The sequence below is a fragment of the Argiope bruennichi genome, chromosome 10 (genome assembly GCF_947563725.1).
Source record: "Argiope bruennichi chromosome 10, qqArgBrue1.1, whole genome shotgun sequence".
Taxonomy (NCBI): domain Eukaryota; kingdom Metazoa; phylum Arthropoda; class Arachnida; order Araneae; family Araneidae; genus Argiope; species Argiope bruennichi.
Window position 1 is genome coordinate 7,863,867 of NC_079160.1, and position 15,750 is coordinate 7,879,616.

Genomic DNA, 15,750 nt, shown 5'->3' on the forward strand with positions numbered 1-15,750 from the left:
AATGTTTTCATCTTCACTAGCCTGCCACCGTGAGTCGCTGCGGCATGATCTACATGGAGGCAACGGCTCTGGGTTGGGAGCCAAAGGTGCAGTCATGGCTGAAGCTACTCCCCGAGCAGTGGGCCGGTGAAAATCAGACGTGCATCTACGCCCTCTGCCAATGGATCATCCCCTCCGCCACCACATTCGTGAGGAAGAATTGCAAAGTACGGACTCCCTTTTTAAAATCGAAATGCCATTTCATTGACGTTTGACACATTCCACATTTCACTCACAATTTTCATTGCAATAAAAAAAAGTAAAGACAGCAGGAGTTTTCTGGACAAAAATTCCTTCTTATTCTAATAAAGGTATTATACCTTCCTCCGCTGCATAAAATGCATAGCAATGGCTTGGGAAATGTCATAAAGGCCACGAGTGCTCAAATTTTTAGCTTTAGAGTTATCCGCACACCAAGGTTTCGTGCTTCGTAATAGAGCAAAGAAAGAATATGCATCTTGGAAACCTTTCTTATCGACCGATAGAAATCAAAATCTCTCATATATCAGCAATTTTAGTCTAAAAATCACTCTGAAAAATTTATTCAACATTGCATTTTTGAATTACGACGTTTGTGCGTGAATGCGAAAGTAAAGACCGATATTCAATCAATCCGTTGGCAAATTTATTTCTTAATTTAATTAACATCTATACTTTAATTTTAAAAATGAAAAACCAAACTTCACTTCCCATTTCGGTGCAAATAAATTCTGAAATGTTACGCGAGGTCAAAGATTTCAAAATACTACTTTATCTACTAAAATCTAAGAGTTTAAAGATTCCCTTTGAAGCAATTATTGGCATAGATCCGACTTGCATTTGGAAAAAGTGTCATTTTCTTGAATCATAACAATGATGATGATATTTTTAGTGAACATTGCCCAAATTCTTGAGAATCTATCTTCACCACTTGATTTGTCACATATTTTAATATCTGAAGAGCATCAAGAAGTCCAGAATCTTATAATTTGTCAAATAATCTTAAGGACTCTGAATTGGAAAAAGACTATATTGTTACATGGAAGCATTTTTATTAGTCAACGTTCACGTCACCTTTCTTTTTCTAAGCAAAAGAAAAGAAAAACGGTTGAAAATTTGAATTTAACCCATCCAGAGCCGACTGTCTAGCTTAAGAATGTTCTTAAAATGGCCTCAGTCAAAATAAATAACTTGGCAGTATTGTAAAAGGTAGAAAATGTGACGCCCCGCATTGGGAAAAAGTTCCCCATTAATTCCGACTTTAAAATAGTTAAAATGCGCAGAAATCCTTTTTATCAGTATGTATTTAAAATTATTCTCAAATTAGAAGTGCTTATCTGTTAAGTATTTTGTAAATAAAGCGAACGAATAAAACTAAAAGATTGACATAATGAATTCCACTTTGGCTAGAACCGGTCTTCAAGGTCAAATATTTGGCGCGCTTTTCTTTTACGTCTCCGCCAACTCAGCTTCATTCAGTTCGCAACCATTATCATCTTTCGTATTTTTTTATTCACGCTTTTTTACTAGCTGATATTTTTGATACTATTAATCACATTAGTAGTTATTAGTTTTGGTTGTTGAATATTTATTCGATTCGTCATTTCTATTCACTTCTAAAATGTCTAAAAAAGGGAAAGTGTTATCACCGACTACGCTGTGCACACCTTCAAGACGAGTGAAATCAACAAAACGTGCAGCATGCAGAAACATAATGTTTATTCTCGACTTCGAGAAAACCCTCAAGATTCTATCAATCAAATCGTCGATAAAGTTTCGCATCTTACAGGTGTTTCACAATGAACAGTTTTCCTTTTGAAAAAAAGAAATAAAGGATCCAGTCCTTTAAGTACTCCTGGAAAGAAGCGCCCAGGCTGAGTAGGCAAACATTCAGGTCTTGTAAAATTTTCTTTATCCTGTATTTAACGAAAAACCCATGCATTTTTTCGTAGAAATGAGATCCCAACATTAGATAAAGTTTTAAAAGATGTGAACGACGATACAGATATCTTTTCGAAAAACATTAGCTGAACTACGCTTTACAGAATATTGAAAGATTTAGTGTTTTCTTTTGAGAAACGATATGAAATAACTTTAATGATTTATTAAAATAATGTATCACTAATATTGAAAAAAATAAGGAAACAATTAATTCTCCTATAAAGTAATAATAGAATAAAGTAAATATATATTTACTATTTGGCGAAAAATTTGCGAGATAAAGTTTCGCCAGCGATCTGCATTTCTATTAACTTTGTTCTTTAAAGTAACCCAGTTCCACTGACAACGACTGCAATTCGGCATGCCTAGAATATACACTACTGCCAGGTTAGGGTGAAACAGAGTATATATATAGATAAGAAATTGGCAGAACGTTCGTAAACCGGCCTGGTATGTTTTTGCTTTCCCCTGACCATTCACAACAAGGGGTAAACTTTCCCGCGTCTCGACCATCACCACCCCCTAAACACCGGGGATTATGAATAGTACTCACTGATCGATCAAGTAATAAATCTGTCGACACAGGGCAATTGCCATGTGGTTTTTCGACTAAGAAGTTGGTTTTCGCTCTGAGAACTAAGGACTTGACTTTTAATTTGCAATGTTTACAGAAAAAAGAATTTGTTTAAAAATAAATTTAAAAAAAATTACTCAATAGGATTTTATAAATTTTTATTAGTAATAGAAAAATTTGTTTAATAAATTATTTAAAAGGAATTATCATTCATCAAATTACATTACAAATATAATACATTCTTAATACTGACATTCGGTGAATTTTAATTAAGTTTTTTTCTAATTTTTAGTTGTAAGCATTTTACTCGCATATTATATATATAACGGATGAATATATAGTTCTCTGATTAAAATAAATTATTAATATTTATTATTAATAATTTAAAAATACTACATTCATTTCGGAAATAAATCTGTTATTGAAAATTATAAATAAATATTTGTATTATTTTTTTGTTTGTTTTTAGGTTTTTCTTTTTCATTCCATTTTTTTTAAGCTCTGAATTCATTCGTATTCTTAGCATTGTGCTTTTAGACCAGATTGACACCGTATTTAAAATTTTACTGGACAGTCGTAATGAGACTCTTAGACCCTTCAGAAGCTCTCAGGTCACGAGGCTAGGTGGCTGGATAGGTAGAGCGTATCGATCAGTTTTGCAGGTCTTCAGATCGAGGCTCAAAGCCTACAAATATTTTTATATATACATATATTTTAATTTATTTTAGCCAGTTTTCTCCATCATTCCTGGAGATAAATTGAATAATTCCAAATCGTATACGTCAAAAATAGAATTTAATATCAAAATATTTCTATATTTATTCGAAATTTTACGAGTGAAGTTCACGCACATGCGCAGAATTCATTCGTTTTCTTAGCATTGGGTTTTTAGACAAGATTGACACCGTTTTTAAAGTTTTACTGGAAAGTCGTAATGAGATTCTTAGACACTTCAGAAAATCTCAGGTTTTGAGGCTAGGTGGCAGGATCGGCAGAGTGTTCCGATTAGTTTTGTAGGTGTCCAGTTTGAGGATCGAATCCGACAAATATTTTTATATATATATATATTTTAATTTATTTTAGCCAGTTTTCTCCATCATTCCTAGAGATAAATTGAATAATTCCAAATCATATAAGTCAAAAATAGAATTTAATATCAAAATATTTCTATATTTATTCGAAATTTTACGTGTCAAGTTCAAGCACATGTGCAGAATTCATTCGTATTCTTAGCATTTCGCTTTTGGACCAGATTGACCCCGTATTTAAAATTTTATTTGACAGTCGTAATGAGACTCTTAGACACTTCAGAAGCTCTCGGGTTACGAGGCTTGGTGGCTGGATCGGCTGAGTGTTCCGCTTGGTTTTGCAGGTCTTCAGTTCGAGGCTCAAAGCCGACAAATAATTTTATTTATTTTTCTTTTTTTTTAAATTTATTTTAGCCATTTTTCTCCATCATTCCTAGAGATAAATTGAATTATTCCAAATCATATACGTCAAAAATAGAATTTAAAATCAAAATATTTCTATATTTATTCGAAATTTTACGTGTCAAGTTCAAGCACATGTGCAGAATTCATTCGTATTCTTAGCATTTCGCTTTTGGACCAGATTGACCCCGTATTTAAAATTTTATTTGACAGTCGTAATGAGACTCTTAGACACTTCAGAAGCTCTCGGGTTACGAGACTTGGTGGCTTGATCGGTAGAGCGTAGTGCTTAGTTTTGCAGGTTTTCAGTTCGAGGTTCGAAGCCGACATATATATATATATATATATATATATATATATATATATATATATATATATATATACAAAAGTATTAGAATCAAGTTAATAGGAAAAACAAAAATTAAACCAAAAAAATATTAAAAAAGAATCCGGATTCTTTTTTAATATTTTTATATATATATATATATATATATATATATATATATATATATATATATATATATATATATATATATATATATATATATATATATATATATATATATATATATATTAGCCAGTTTTCTCCATCATTACTAGAGATAAATTGAATAATCCCAAATCATATACGTCAAAAATAGAATTTAATATCAAAATGTTTTCTATATTTATTCGAAATTTTACGAGTCAAGTTCAAGCACATGCGCAGAATTCATTCGTATTCTTAGCATTGTGCTTTTAGACCAGATTGACACCTTATTTAAAATTTTACTGCACAGTCGTAATGAGACTCTTAGACCCTTCAGAAGCTACCGGGTAATGAGGCTTGGTGGCTGGAGTGGTAGAGTGTAGCGCTTAGTTTTGCAGGTCTTCAGTTCGAAGCTCGAAGCCGACAATTAATTTTATATATTCTTCTTTCTTTTTTAAATTTATTTTAGCCATTTTTCTCCATTATTCCTAGAGATAAATTGAATAATTCCAAACCATATACGTCAAAAATAGAATTTAATATCAAAATATTTCTATATTTATTCGAAATTTTACGTGTCAAGTTCAAGCACATGTGCAGAATTCATTCGTATTCTTAGCATTTCGCTTTTGGACCAGATTGACCCCGTATTTAAAATTTTATTTGACAGTCGTAATGAGACTCTTAGACCCTTCAGAAAATATCGGGTTATGAGGCTTGGTGGCTGGAGTGGTAGTGTAGCGCTTAGTTTTGCAGGTCTTCAGTTCGAAGCTCGAAGCCGACAATTAATTTTATATATTCTTCTTTCTTTTTTAAATTTATTTTAGCCATTTTTCTCCATTATTCCTAGAGATAAATTGAATCATTCCAAACCATATATGTCAAAAATAGAATTTAATATCAAAATATTTCTATATTGATTCTAAATTTTAGGAGTCAAGTTCACGCACATGCGCAGAATTCCTTCGTATTCTTAGCGTTGTGCTTTTAGACCAGATTGACACAGTATTTAAAATTTTAATGGTGAGTCGTAATGAGACTCTTAGACACTTCAGAAGCTGCAGGGTTACGAGGCTTGGTGGCTGGATCGGTAGAGTGTAGCGCTTAGTTTTGCAGGTCTTCAGTTCGAGGCTCGAAGCCGGCAAATATTTTTATATATACATATATTTTAATTTATATAAGCCATTTTTCTCCATCATTACTAGAGATAAATTGAATAATTCCAAATCATATACGTCAAAAATAGAATTTAATATCAAAATATTTCTATTTTGATTCGAAATTTTAGGAGGCAAGTTCACTCACATGCGCAAAATTCATTCGTATTCTTAGCATTGTGCTTTTAGACCAGATTGGCACCGTATTTAAAATTTTATTGGACAGTCGTAATGAGTTTCTTAGACCCTTCAGAAGCTCTCAGGTTACGAGGCTTGGTGGCTGGATCGGCAGAGTGTTCCGCTTAGTTTTGCAGTTCTTCAGTTCAAAGCCGACAAATATTTTTATATATACATAAATTTTAATTTATTTTAGCCAGTTTTCTCCATCATTCCTAGAGATAAATTGAATAATTCCAAATCATATAAGTCAAAAATAGAATTTAATATCAAAATATTTCTATATTTATTCGAAATTTTACGTGTCAAGTTCAAGCACATGTGCAGAATTCATTCGTATTCTTAGCATTTCGCTTTTGGACCAGATTGACCCCGTATTTAAAATTTTATTTGACAGTCGTAATGAGACTCTTAGACACTTCAGAAGCTCTCGGGTTACGAGGCTTGGTGGCTGGATCGGCTGAGTGTTCCGCTTGGTTTTGCAGGTCTTCAGTTCGAGGCTCAAAGCCGACAAATAATTTTATTTATTTTTCTTTTTTTTAAAATTTATTTTAGCCATTTTTCTCCATCATTCCTAGAGATAAATTGAATTATTCCAAATCATATACGTCAAAAATAGAATTTAAAATCAAAATATTTCTATATTTATTCGAAATTTTACGTGTCAAGTTCAAGCACATGTGCAGAATTCATTCGTATTCTTAGCATTTCGCTTTTGGACCAGATTGACCCCGTATTTAAAATTTTATTTGACAGTCGTAATGAGACTCTTAGACACTTCAGAAGCTCTCGGGTTACGAGACTTGGTGGCTTGATCGGTAGAGCGTAGTGCTTAGTTTTGCAGGTTTTCAGTTCGAGGTTCGAAGCCGACAAATATATATATATATATATATATATATATATATATATATATATATATATATATACAAAAGTATTAGAATCAAGTTAATAGGAAAAACAAAAATTAAACCAAAAAAATATTAAAAAAGAATCCGGATTCTTTTTTAATATTTTTATATATATATATATATATATATATATATATATATATATATATATATATATATATATATATATATATATATATATATATATATATATATATATATATATATATATATATATATATATATATATATATATATATATATATATATATATATATATATATATTAGCCAGTTTTCTCCATCATTACTAGAGATAAATTGAATAATCCCAAATCATATACGTCAAAAATAGAATTTAATATCAAAATGTTTTCTATATTTATTCGAAATTTTACGAGTCAAGTTCAAGCACATGCGCAGAATTCATTCGTATTCTTAGCATTGTGCTTTTAGACCAGATTGACACCTTATTTAAAATTTTACTGCACAGTCGTAATGAGACTCTTAGACCCTTCAGAAGCTACCGGGTAATGAGGCTTGGTGGCTGGAGTGGTAGAGTGTAGCGCTTAGTTTTGCAGGTCTTCAGTTCGAAGCTCGAAGCCGACAATTAATTTTATATATTCTTCTTTCTTTTTTAAATTTATTTTAGCCATTTTTCTCCATTATTCCTAGAGATAAATTGAATAATTCCAAACCATATACGTCAAAAATAGAATTTAATATCAAAATATTTCTATATTTATTCGAAATTTTACGTGTCAAGTTCAAGCACATGTGCAGAATTCATTCGTATTCTTAGCATTTCGCTTTTGGACCAGATTGACCCCGTATTTAAAATTTTATTTGACAGTCGTAATGAGACTCTTAGACCCTTCAGAAAATATCGGGTTATGAGGCTTGGTGGCTGGAGTGGTAGTGTAGCGCTTAGTTTTGCAGGTCTTCAGTTCGAAGCTCGAAGCCGACAATTAATTTTATATATTCTTCTTTCTTTTTTAAATTTATTTTAGCCATTTTTCTCCATTATTCCTAGAGATAAATTGAATCATTCCAAACCATATATGTCAAAAATAGAATTTAATATCAAAATATTTCTATATTGATTCTAAATTTTAGGAGTCAAGTTCACGCACATGCGCAGAATTCCTTCGTATTCTTAGCGTTGTGCTTTTAGACCAGATTGACACAGTATTTAAAATTTTAATGGTGAGTCGTAATGAGACTCTTAGACACTTCAGAAGCTGCAGGGTTACGAGGCTTGGTGGCTGGATCGGTAGAGTGTAGCGCTTAGTTTTGCAGGTCTTCAGTTCGAGGCTCGAAGCCGGCAAATATTTTTATATATACATATATTTTAATTTATATAAGCCATTTTTCTCCATCATTACTAGAGATAAATTGAATAATTCCAAATCATATACGTCAAAAATAGAATTTAATATCAAAATATTTCTATTTTGATTCGAAATTTTAGGAGGCAAGTTCACTCACATGCGCAAAATTCATTCGTATTCTTAGCATTGTGCTTTTAGACCAGATTGGCACCGTATTTAAAATTTTATTGGACAGTCGTAATGAGTTTCTTAGACCCTTCAGAAGCTCTCAGGTTACGAGGCTTGGTGGCTGGATCGGCAGAGTGTTCCGCTTAGTTTTGCAGTTCTTCAGTTCAAAGCCGACAAATATTTTTATATATACATAAATTTTAATTTATTTTAGCCATTTTTCTCCATTATTCCTAGAGATAAATTGAATAATTCCAAATGATATACGTCAAAAATAGAATTTAATATCAAAATATTTTTATATTTAATCAAAATTTTACGAATCAAGTTCACGCACATGCGCAGAATTCATTCGTATTGTTAGCATTGTGCTTTTAGACCAGATTGACACCGTATTTAAAATTTTATTGGACAGTCGTAATGAGACTCTTAGACCCTTCAGAAGCTCGCAGGTTACGAGGCTTGGTGGCTGGATCGGCAGAGTGTAGTGCATATTTTCGCAGGTCTTCAGTTCGAGGCTCGAAGCCGATAAATATTTATATATAGGTATATATATTTTAATTTATTTTAGCCCTTTTTCTCCATCATTCCTAGAGATAAATTGAATAATTCAAAATCATATACGTCAGAAATAGAATTTAATATCAAAATATTTCTGTATTTATTCGAAATTTTAGGTGTCAAGTTCACGCACATGCGCAGAATTCATTCGTATTGTTAGCATTGTGCTTTTAGACCAGATTGACACCGTATTTAAAATTTTATTGGACAGTCGTAATGAGACTCTTAGACACTTCAGAAGCTCTCGGGTTACGAGGCTTGGTGGCTGTATCGGTAGAGTGTAGCGCTTTGTTTTGCAGGTCTTCAGTGCGAGGCTCGAAGCCGACAAATATTTATATATATGTATATATATTTTAATTTATTTTAGCCATTTATCTCCATCATTCCTAGAGATAAATTGAATAATTCCAAATCATATACGTCAAAAATAGAATTTAATATCAAAATGTTTTCTATATTTATTCGAAATTTTACGAGTCAAATTCACGCACATGCGCAGAATTCATTCGTATTCTTAGCATTGTGCTTTTAGACCAGATTGACACCGTATTTAAAATTTTATTGCACAGTCGTAATGAGATTCTTAGACCCTTCAGAAGCTATCGGGTTATGAGGCTTGGTGGCTGGAGTGGTAGAGCGTAGCGCTTAGTTTTGCAGGTCTTCAGTTAGGGGTCGAAGCCGACAATTAATTTTATATATTCTTCTTTTTTTAAAAATTTATTTTTGCTAGTTTTCTCCATCATTCCTAGAGATGAATTTAATAATTCAAAATCACCTACGTAAAAAATAGAATTTAATATCAAAATATTTCTGTATTTATTCGAACTTTTAGGAGTCAAGTTCACGCACATGCGCAGAATTCATTCGTATTGTTAGCATTGTGCTTTTAGACCAGATTGACACCGTATTTAAAATTTTATTGGACAGTCGTAATGAGACTCTTAGACCCTTCAAAAGCTCTCAGGTTACGAGGCTTGGTAGCTGGATCGGCAGAGTGTTCCGTTTAGTTTTGCAGGTCTTCAGTTCGAAGTCGACAAATATTTTTATATATACATATATTTTAATTGATTTTAGCCATTTTTCTCCATTATTCCTAGAGATAAATTGAATAATTCCAAATGATATACGTCAAAAATAGAATTTAATATCAAAATATTTTTATATTTAATCGAAATTTTACGAGTCAAGTTTACGCACATGCGCAGAATTCATTCGTATTCTTAGCATTTTGCTTTCAGACAAGATTGACACCGTATTTAAAATTTTATTGGACATTCGTAATTAGACTCTTAGACCTTTCAAAAGCTCTCGGGTTACGAAACATGGTGGCTGAATCGGCAGAGTGTAGCGCTGAGTTTTGCAGGTCTTCAGATCGAGGCTCGAAGCCGACAAATAATTTTATTTATTTCTCTTTTTTTTAAAATTTATTTTAGCCAGTTTTCTAAATCCTTCCTAGAGATAAATTGAATAATTCCAAATCATCTACGTAAAAAATAGAATTTAATATCAAAATAATTCTGTATTTATTCGAACTTTTAGGAGTCAAGTTCACGCACATGCGCAGAATTCATTCGTATTGTTAGCATTGTGCTTTTAGACCAGATTGACACCGTATTTAAAATTTTATTGGACAGTCGTAATGAGACTCTTAGACCCTTCAAAAGCTCTCAGGTTACGAGGCTTGGTAGCTGGATCGGCAGAGTGTTCCGTTTAGTTTTGCAGGTCTTCAGTTCGAAGTCGACAAATATTTTTATATATACATATATTTTAATTGATTTTAGCCATTTTTCTCCATTATTCCTAGAGATAAATTGAATAATTCCAAATGATATACGTCAAAAATAGAATTTAATATCAAAATATTTTTATATTTAATCGAAATTTTACGAGTCAAGTTTACGCACATGCGCAGAATTCATTCGTATTCTTAGCATTTTGCTTTCAGACAAGATTGACACCGTATTTAAAATTTTATTGGACATTCGTAATTAGACTCTTAGACCTTTCAAAAGCTCTCGGGTTACGAAACATGGTGGCTGAATCGGCAGAGTGTAGCGCTGAGTTTTGCAGGTCTTCAGATCGAGGCTCGAAGCCGACAAATAATTTTATTTATTTCTCTTTTTTTTAAAATTTATTTTAGCCAGTTTTCTAAATCCTTCCTAGAGATAAATTGAATAATTCCAAATCATCTACGTAAAAAATAGAATTTAATATCAAAATAATTCTGTATTTATTCGAACTTTTAGCAGTCAAGTTCATGCACATGCGCAGAATTCCTTCGTATTCTTAGCATTGTGCTTTTAGACCAGATTGACACCGTATTTTAAATTTTAATGGTCAGTCGTAATGAGACTCTTAGACACTTCAGAACCTGCCGGGTTACGAGGCTAGGTGGCTGGATCGGTATAGTGTAGCGCTTAGTTTTGCAGGTCTTCAGTTCGAGGCTCGAAGCCGGCAAATATTTTTATATATACATATATTTTAATTTATTTAAGCCATTTTTCTCCATTATTCCTAGAGATAAATTGAATAATTCCAAATGATATACGTCAAAAATAGAATTTAATATCAAAATATTTTTATATTTAATCGAAATTTTACGAGTCAAGTTCACGCACATGCGCAGAATTCATTCGTATTGTTAGCATTGTGCTTTTAGACCAGATTGACACCGTATTTAAAATTTTATTGGACAGTCGTAATGAGATTCTTAGACTCTTCAGAAGCTCTCAGGATACGAGGCTTGGTGGCTGGATCGGCAGAGTGTAGTGCATATTTTTGCAGGTCTTCAGTTCGAGGCTCGATGCCGATAAATATTTATATATAGGTATATATATTTTAATTTATTTTAGCCATTTTTCTCCATTATTCCTAGAGATAAATTGAATAATTCCAAATCATATACGTCAGAAATAGAATTTAATATCAAAATATTTCTGTATTTATTCGAAATTTTAGCAGTCAAGTTCACGCACATGCGCAGAATTCCTTCGTATTCTTAGCATTGTGCTTTTAGACCAGATTGACACCGTATTTAAAATTTTAATGGTCAGTCGTAATGAGACTCTTAGACACTTCAGAAGCTGCCGGGTTATGAGACTTGGTGGCTGGATCGGTATAGTGTAGCGCTTAGTTTTGCAGGTCTTCAGTTCGAGGCTCGAAGCCGGCAAATATTTTTATATATACATATATTTTAATTTATTTAAGCCATTTTTCTCCATCATTACTAGAGATAAATTGAATAATTCCAAATCATATACGTCAAAAATAGAATTTAATATCAAAATATTTTTATATGTAATCGAAATTTTACGAGTCAAGTTCACGCACATGCGCAGAATTCATTCGTATTGTTAGCATTGTGCTTGTAGACCAGATTGACACCGTATTTAAAATTTTATTGGACAGTCGTAATGAGACTCTTAGACCCTTCAGATGCTCGCAGGTTACGAGGCTTGGTAGCTGGATCGGCAGAGTTTAGTGCATATTTTTGCAGGTCTTCAGTTCGAGGCTCGAAGCCGATAATTATTTATATATAGGTATATATATTTTAATTTATTTTAGCCATTTTTCTCCATTATTCCTAGAGATAAATTGAATAATTCCAAATCATATACGTCAGAAATAGAATTTAATATCAAAATATTTCTGTATTTATTCGAAATTTTACGAGTCAAGTTGACGGACATGCGCAGAATTCAGTCGTATTCTCAGCTTTGTGTTTTTAGACCAGATTGACACCTTATTTAAAATTTTATTGCACAGTCGTAATGAGACTCTTAGACCCTTCAAAAGCTCTCGGGTTACGAGACTTGGTGGCTGAATCGGCAGAGTGTAGCGCTGAGTTTTACAGGTATTCAGATCGAGGCTCGAAATCGACAAATAATTTTATATATTTTTCTTTTTTTTAAATTTATTTTATCTAGTTTTCTCCATCATTCCTAGAGATGAAATGAATAATTCCAAATCATCTACGTAAAAAATAGAATTTAATATCAAAATATTTCTGTATTTATTCGAAATTTTACGAGTCAAGTTCACGCACATGCGCAGAATTCATTCGTATTCTTAGCATTGTGCTTTTAGACCAGATTGACCCCGTATTTAAAATTTTATTGGACAGTCGTAATGAGACTCTTAGACACTTCAGAAGCTCTCGGGTTACGAGGCTTGGTGGCTGTATCGGTAGAGTGTAGCGCTTAGTTTTGCAGGTCTTCAGTTCGAGGCTCGAAGCCGATAAATATTTATATATAGGTATATATATTTTAATTTATTTTAGCCATTTTTCTCCATCATTCCTAGAGATAAATTGAATAATTCCAAATCATATACGTCAAAAATATAATTTAATATCAAAATATTTCTATATTGATTCGAAATTTTAGGAGGCAAGTTCACTCACATGCGCAAAATTCATTCGTATTCTTAGCATTGTGATTTTAGACCAGATTGACACCGTATTTAAAATTTTATTGGACAGTCGTAATGAGTTTCTTAGACCCTTCAGAAGCTCTCAGGTTACGAGGCTTGGTGGCTGGATCGGCAGAGTGTTCCGCTTAGTTTTGCAGTTCTTCAGTTCGAAGCCGACAAATATTTTTATATATACATAAATTTTAATTTATTTTAGCCATTTTTCTCCATTATTCCTAGAGATAAATTGAATAATTCCAAATGATATACGTCAAAAATAGAATTTAATATCAAAATATTTTTATATTTAATCGAAATTTTACGAGTCAATTTCACGCACATGCGCAGAATTCATTCGTATTCTTAGCATTTTGCTTTTAGACAAGATTGACACCGTATTTAAAATTTTATTGGACATTCGTAATTAGACTCTTAGACCTTTCAAAAGCTCTCGGGTTACGAAACATGGTGGCTGAATCGGCAGAGTGTAGCGCTGAGTTTTGCAGGTCTTCAGATCGAGGCTCGAAGCCGACAAATAATTTTATTTATTTCTCTTTTTTTTTTTTAATTTATTTTAGCCAGTTTTCTAAATCCTTCCTAGAGATAAATTGAATAATTCCAAATCATCTACGTGAAAAATAGAATTTAATATCAAAATATTTCTGTATTTATTCGAACTTTTAGCAGTCAAGTTCACGCACATGCGCAGAATTCATTCGTATTCTTAGCATTGTGCTTTTAGACCAGATTGACACCGTATTTAAAATTTTATTGCACAGTCGTAATGAGACTCTTAGACCCTTCAGAAGCTATCGGGTTATGAGGCTTGGTGGCTGGATCGGCAGAGTGTTCCGTTCAGTTTTGCAGGTCTTCAGTTCGAAGTCGACAAATATTTTTATATATACATATATTTTAATTGATTTTAGCCATTTTTCTCCATTATTCCTAGAGATAAATTGAATAATTCCAAATGATATACGTCAAAAATAGAATTTAATATCAAAATATTTTTATATTTAATCGAAATTTTACGAGTCAAGTTCACGCACATGCGCAGAATTCATTCGTATTCTTAGCATTTTGCTTTTAGACAAGATTGACACCGTATTTAAAATTTTATTGGACATTCGTAATTAGACTCTTAGACCTTTCAAAAGCTCTCGGGTTACGAAACATGGTGGCTGAATCTGCAGAGTGTAGCGCTGAGTTTTGCAGGTCTTCAGATCGAGGCTCGAAGCCGACAAATAATTTTATTTATTTCTCTTTTTTTTAAAATTTATTTTAGCCAGTTTTCTAAATCCTTCCTAGAGATAAATTGAATAATTCCAAATCATCTACGTAAAAAATAGAATTTAATATCAAAATATTTCTGTATTTATTCGAACTTTTAGCAGTCAAGTTCATGCGCATGCGCAGAATTCCTTCGTATTCTTAGCATTGTGCTTTTAGACCAGATTGACACCGTATTTTAAATTTTAATGGTCAGTCGTAATGAGACTCTTAGACACTTCAGAAGCTGCCGGGTTACGAGGCTAGGTGGCTGGATCGGTATAGTGTAGCGCTTAGTTTTGCAGGTCTTCAGTTCGAGGCTCGAAGCCGGCAAATATTTTTATATATACATACATTTTAATTTATTTAAGCCATTTTTTTCCATCATTCCTAGAGATAAATTGAATAATTCCAAATCATATACGTCAAAAATAGAATTTAATATCAAAATATTCCTATATTGATTCGAAATTTTAGGAGGCAAGTTCACTCACATGCGCAAAATTCATTCGTATTCTTAGCATTGTGCTTTTAGACCAGATTGACACCGTATTTAAAATTTTATTGGACAGTCCTAATGAGTTTCTTAGACCCTTCAGAAGCTCTCAGGTTACGAGACTTGGTGGCTGGATCGGCAGAGTGTTCCGCTTAGTTTTGCAGTTCTTCAGTTCGAAGCCGACAAATATTTTTATATATACATAAATTTTAATTTATTTTAGCCATTTTTCTCCATTATTCCTAGAGATAAATTGAATAATTCCAAATGATATACGTCAAAAATAGAATTTAATATCAAAATATTTTTATATTTAATCGAAATTTTAGGCGGCAAGTTCACTCACATGCGCAAAATTCATTCGTATTCTTAGCATTGTGCTTTTAGACCAGATTGACACCGTATTTAAAATTTTATTGCACAATCGTAATGAGACTCTTAGACCCTTCAGAAGCTATCGGGTTATGAGGCTTGGTGGCTGGAGTGGTAGAGTGTAGCGCTTAGTCTAGGTCTTCAGTTCGGGGTCGAAGCCGACAATTAATTTTATATATTCTTCTTTTTTTTTAAATTTATTTTTGCTAGTTTTCTCCATCATTCCTAGAGATGAATTTAATAATTCAAAATCACCTACGTAAAAAATAGAATTTAATATCAAAATATTTCTGTATTTATTCGAACTTTTAGGAGTCAAGTTCACGCACATGCGCAGAATTCATTCGTATTGTTAGCATTGTGCTTTTAGACCAGATTGACACCGTATTTAAAATTTTATTGGACAGTCGTAATGAGATTCTTAGACTCTTCAGAAGCTCTCAGGATACGAGGCTTGGTGGCTGGATCGGCAGAGTGTAGTGCATATTTTTG

The 15,750-nt window shown here is 32.4% G+C and overlaps 1 protein-coding gene across 1 annotated transcript in view; it reads left to right on the forward strand.

Annotated features, from left to right (window-relative positions):
* The window catches only part of LOC129988983 (dynein axonemal heavy chain 7-like), a 197,138-nt gene that overhangs the window by 70,691 nt on the left and 110,697 nt on the right, over positions 1–15,750 (forward strand). Inside the window, exon 30 of the mRNA XM_056097281.1 lies at positions 21–206. Coding sequence (XP_055953256.1) covers positions 21–206 — 186 coding nt within the window. The remainder of the gene's footprint in view (positions 1–20; positions 207–15,750) is intronic.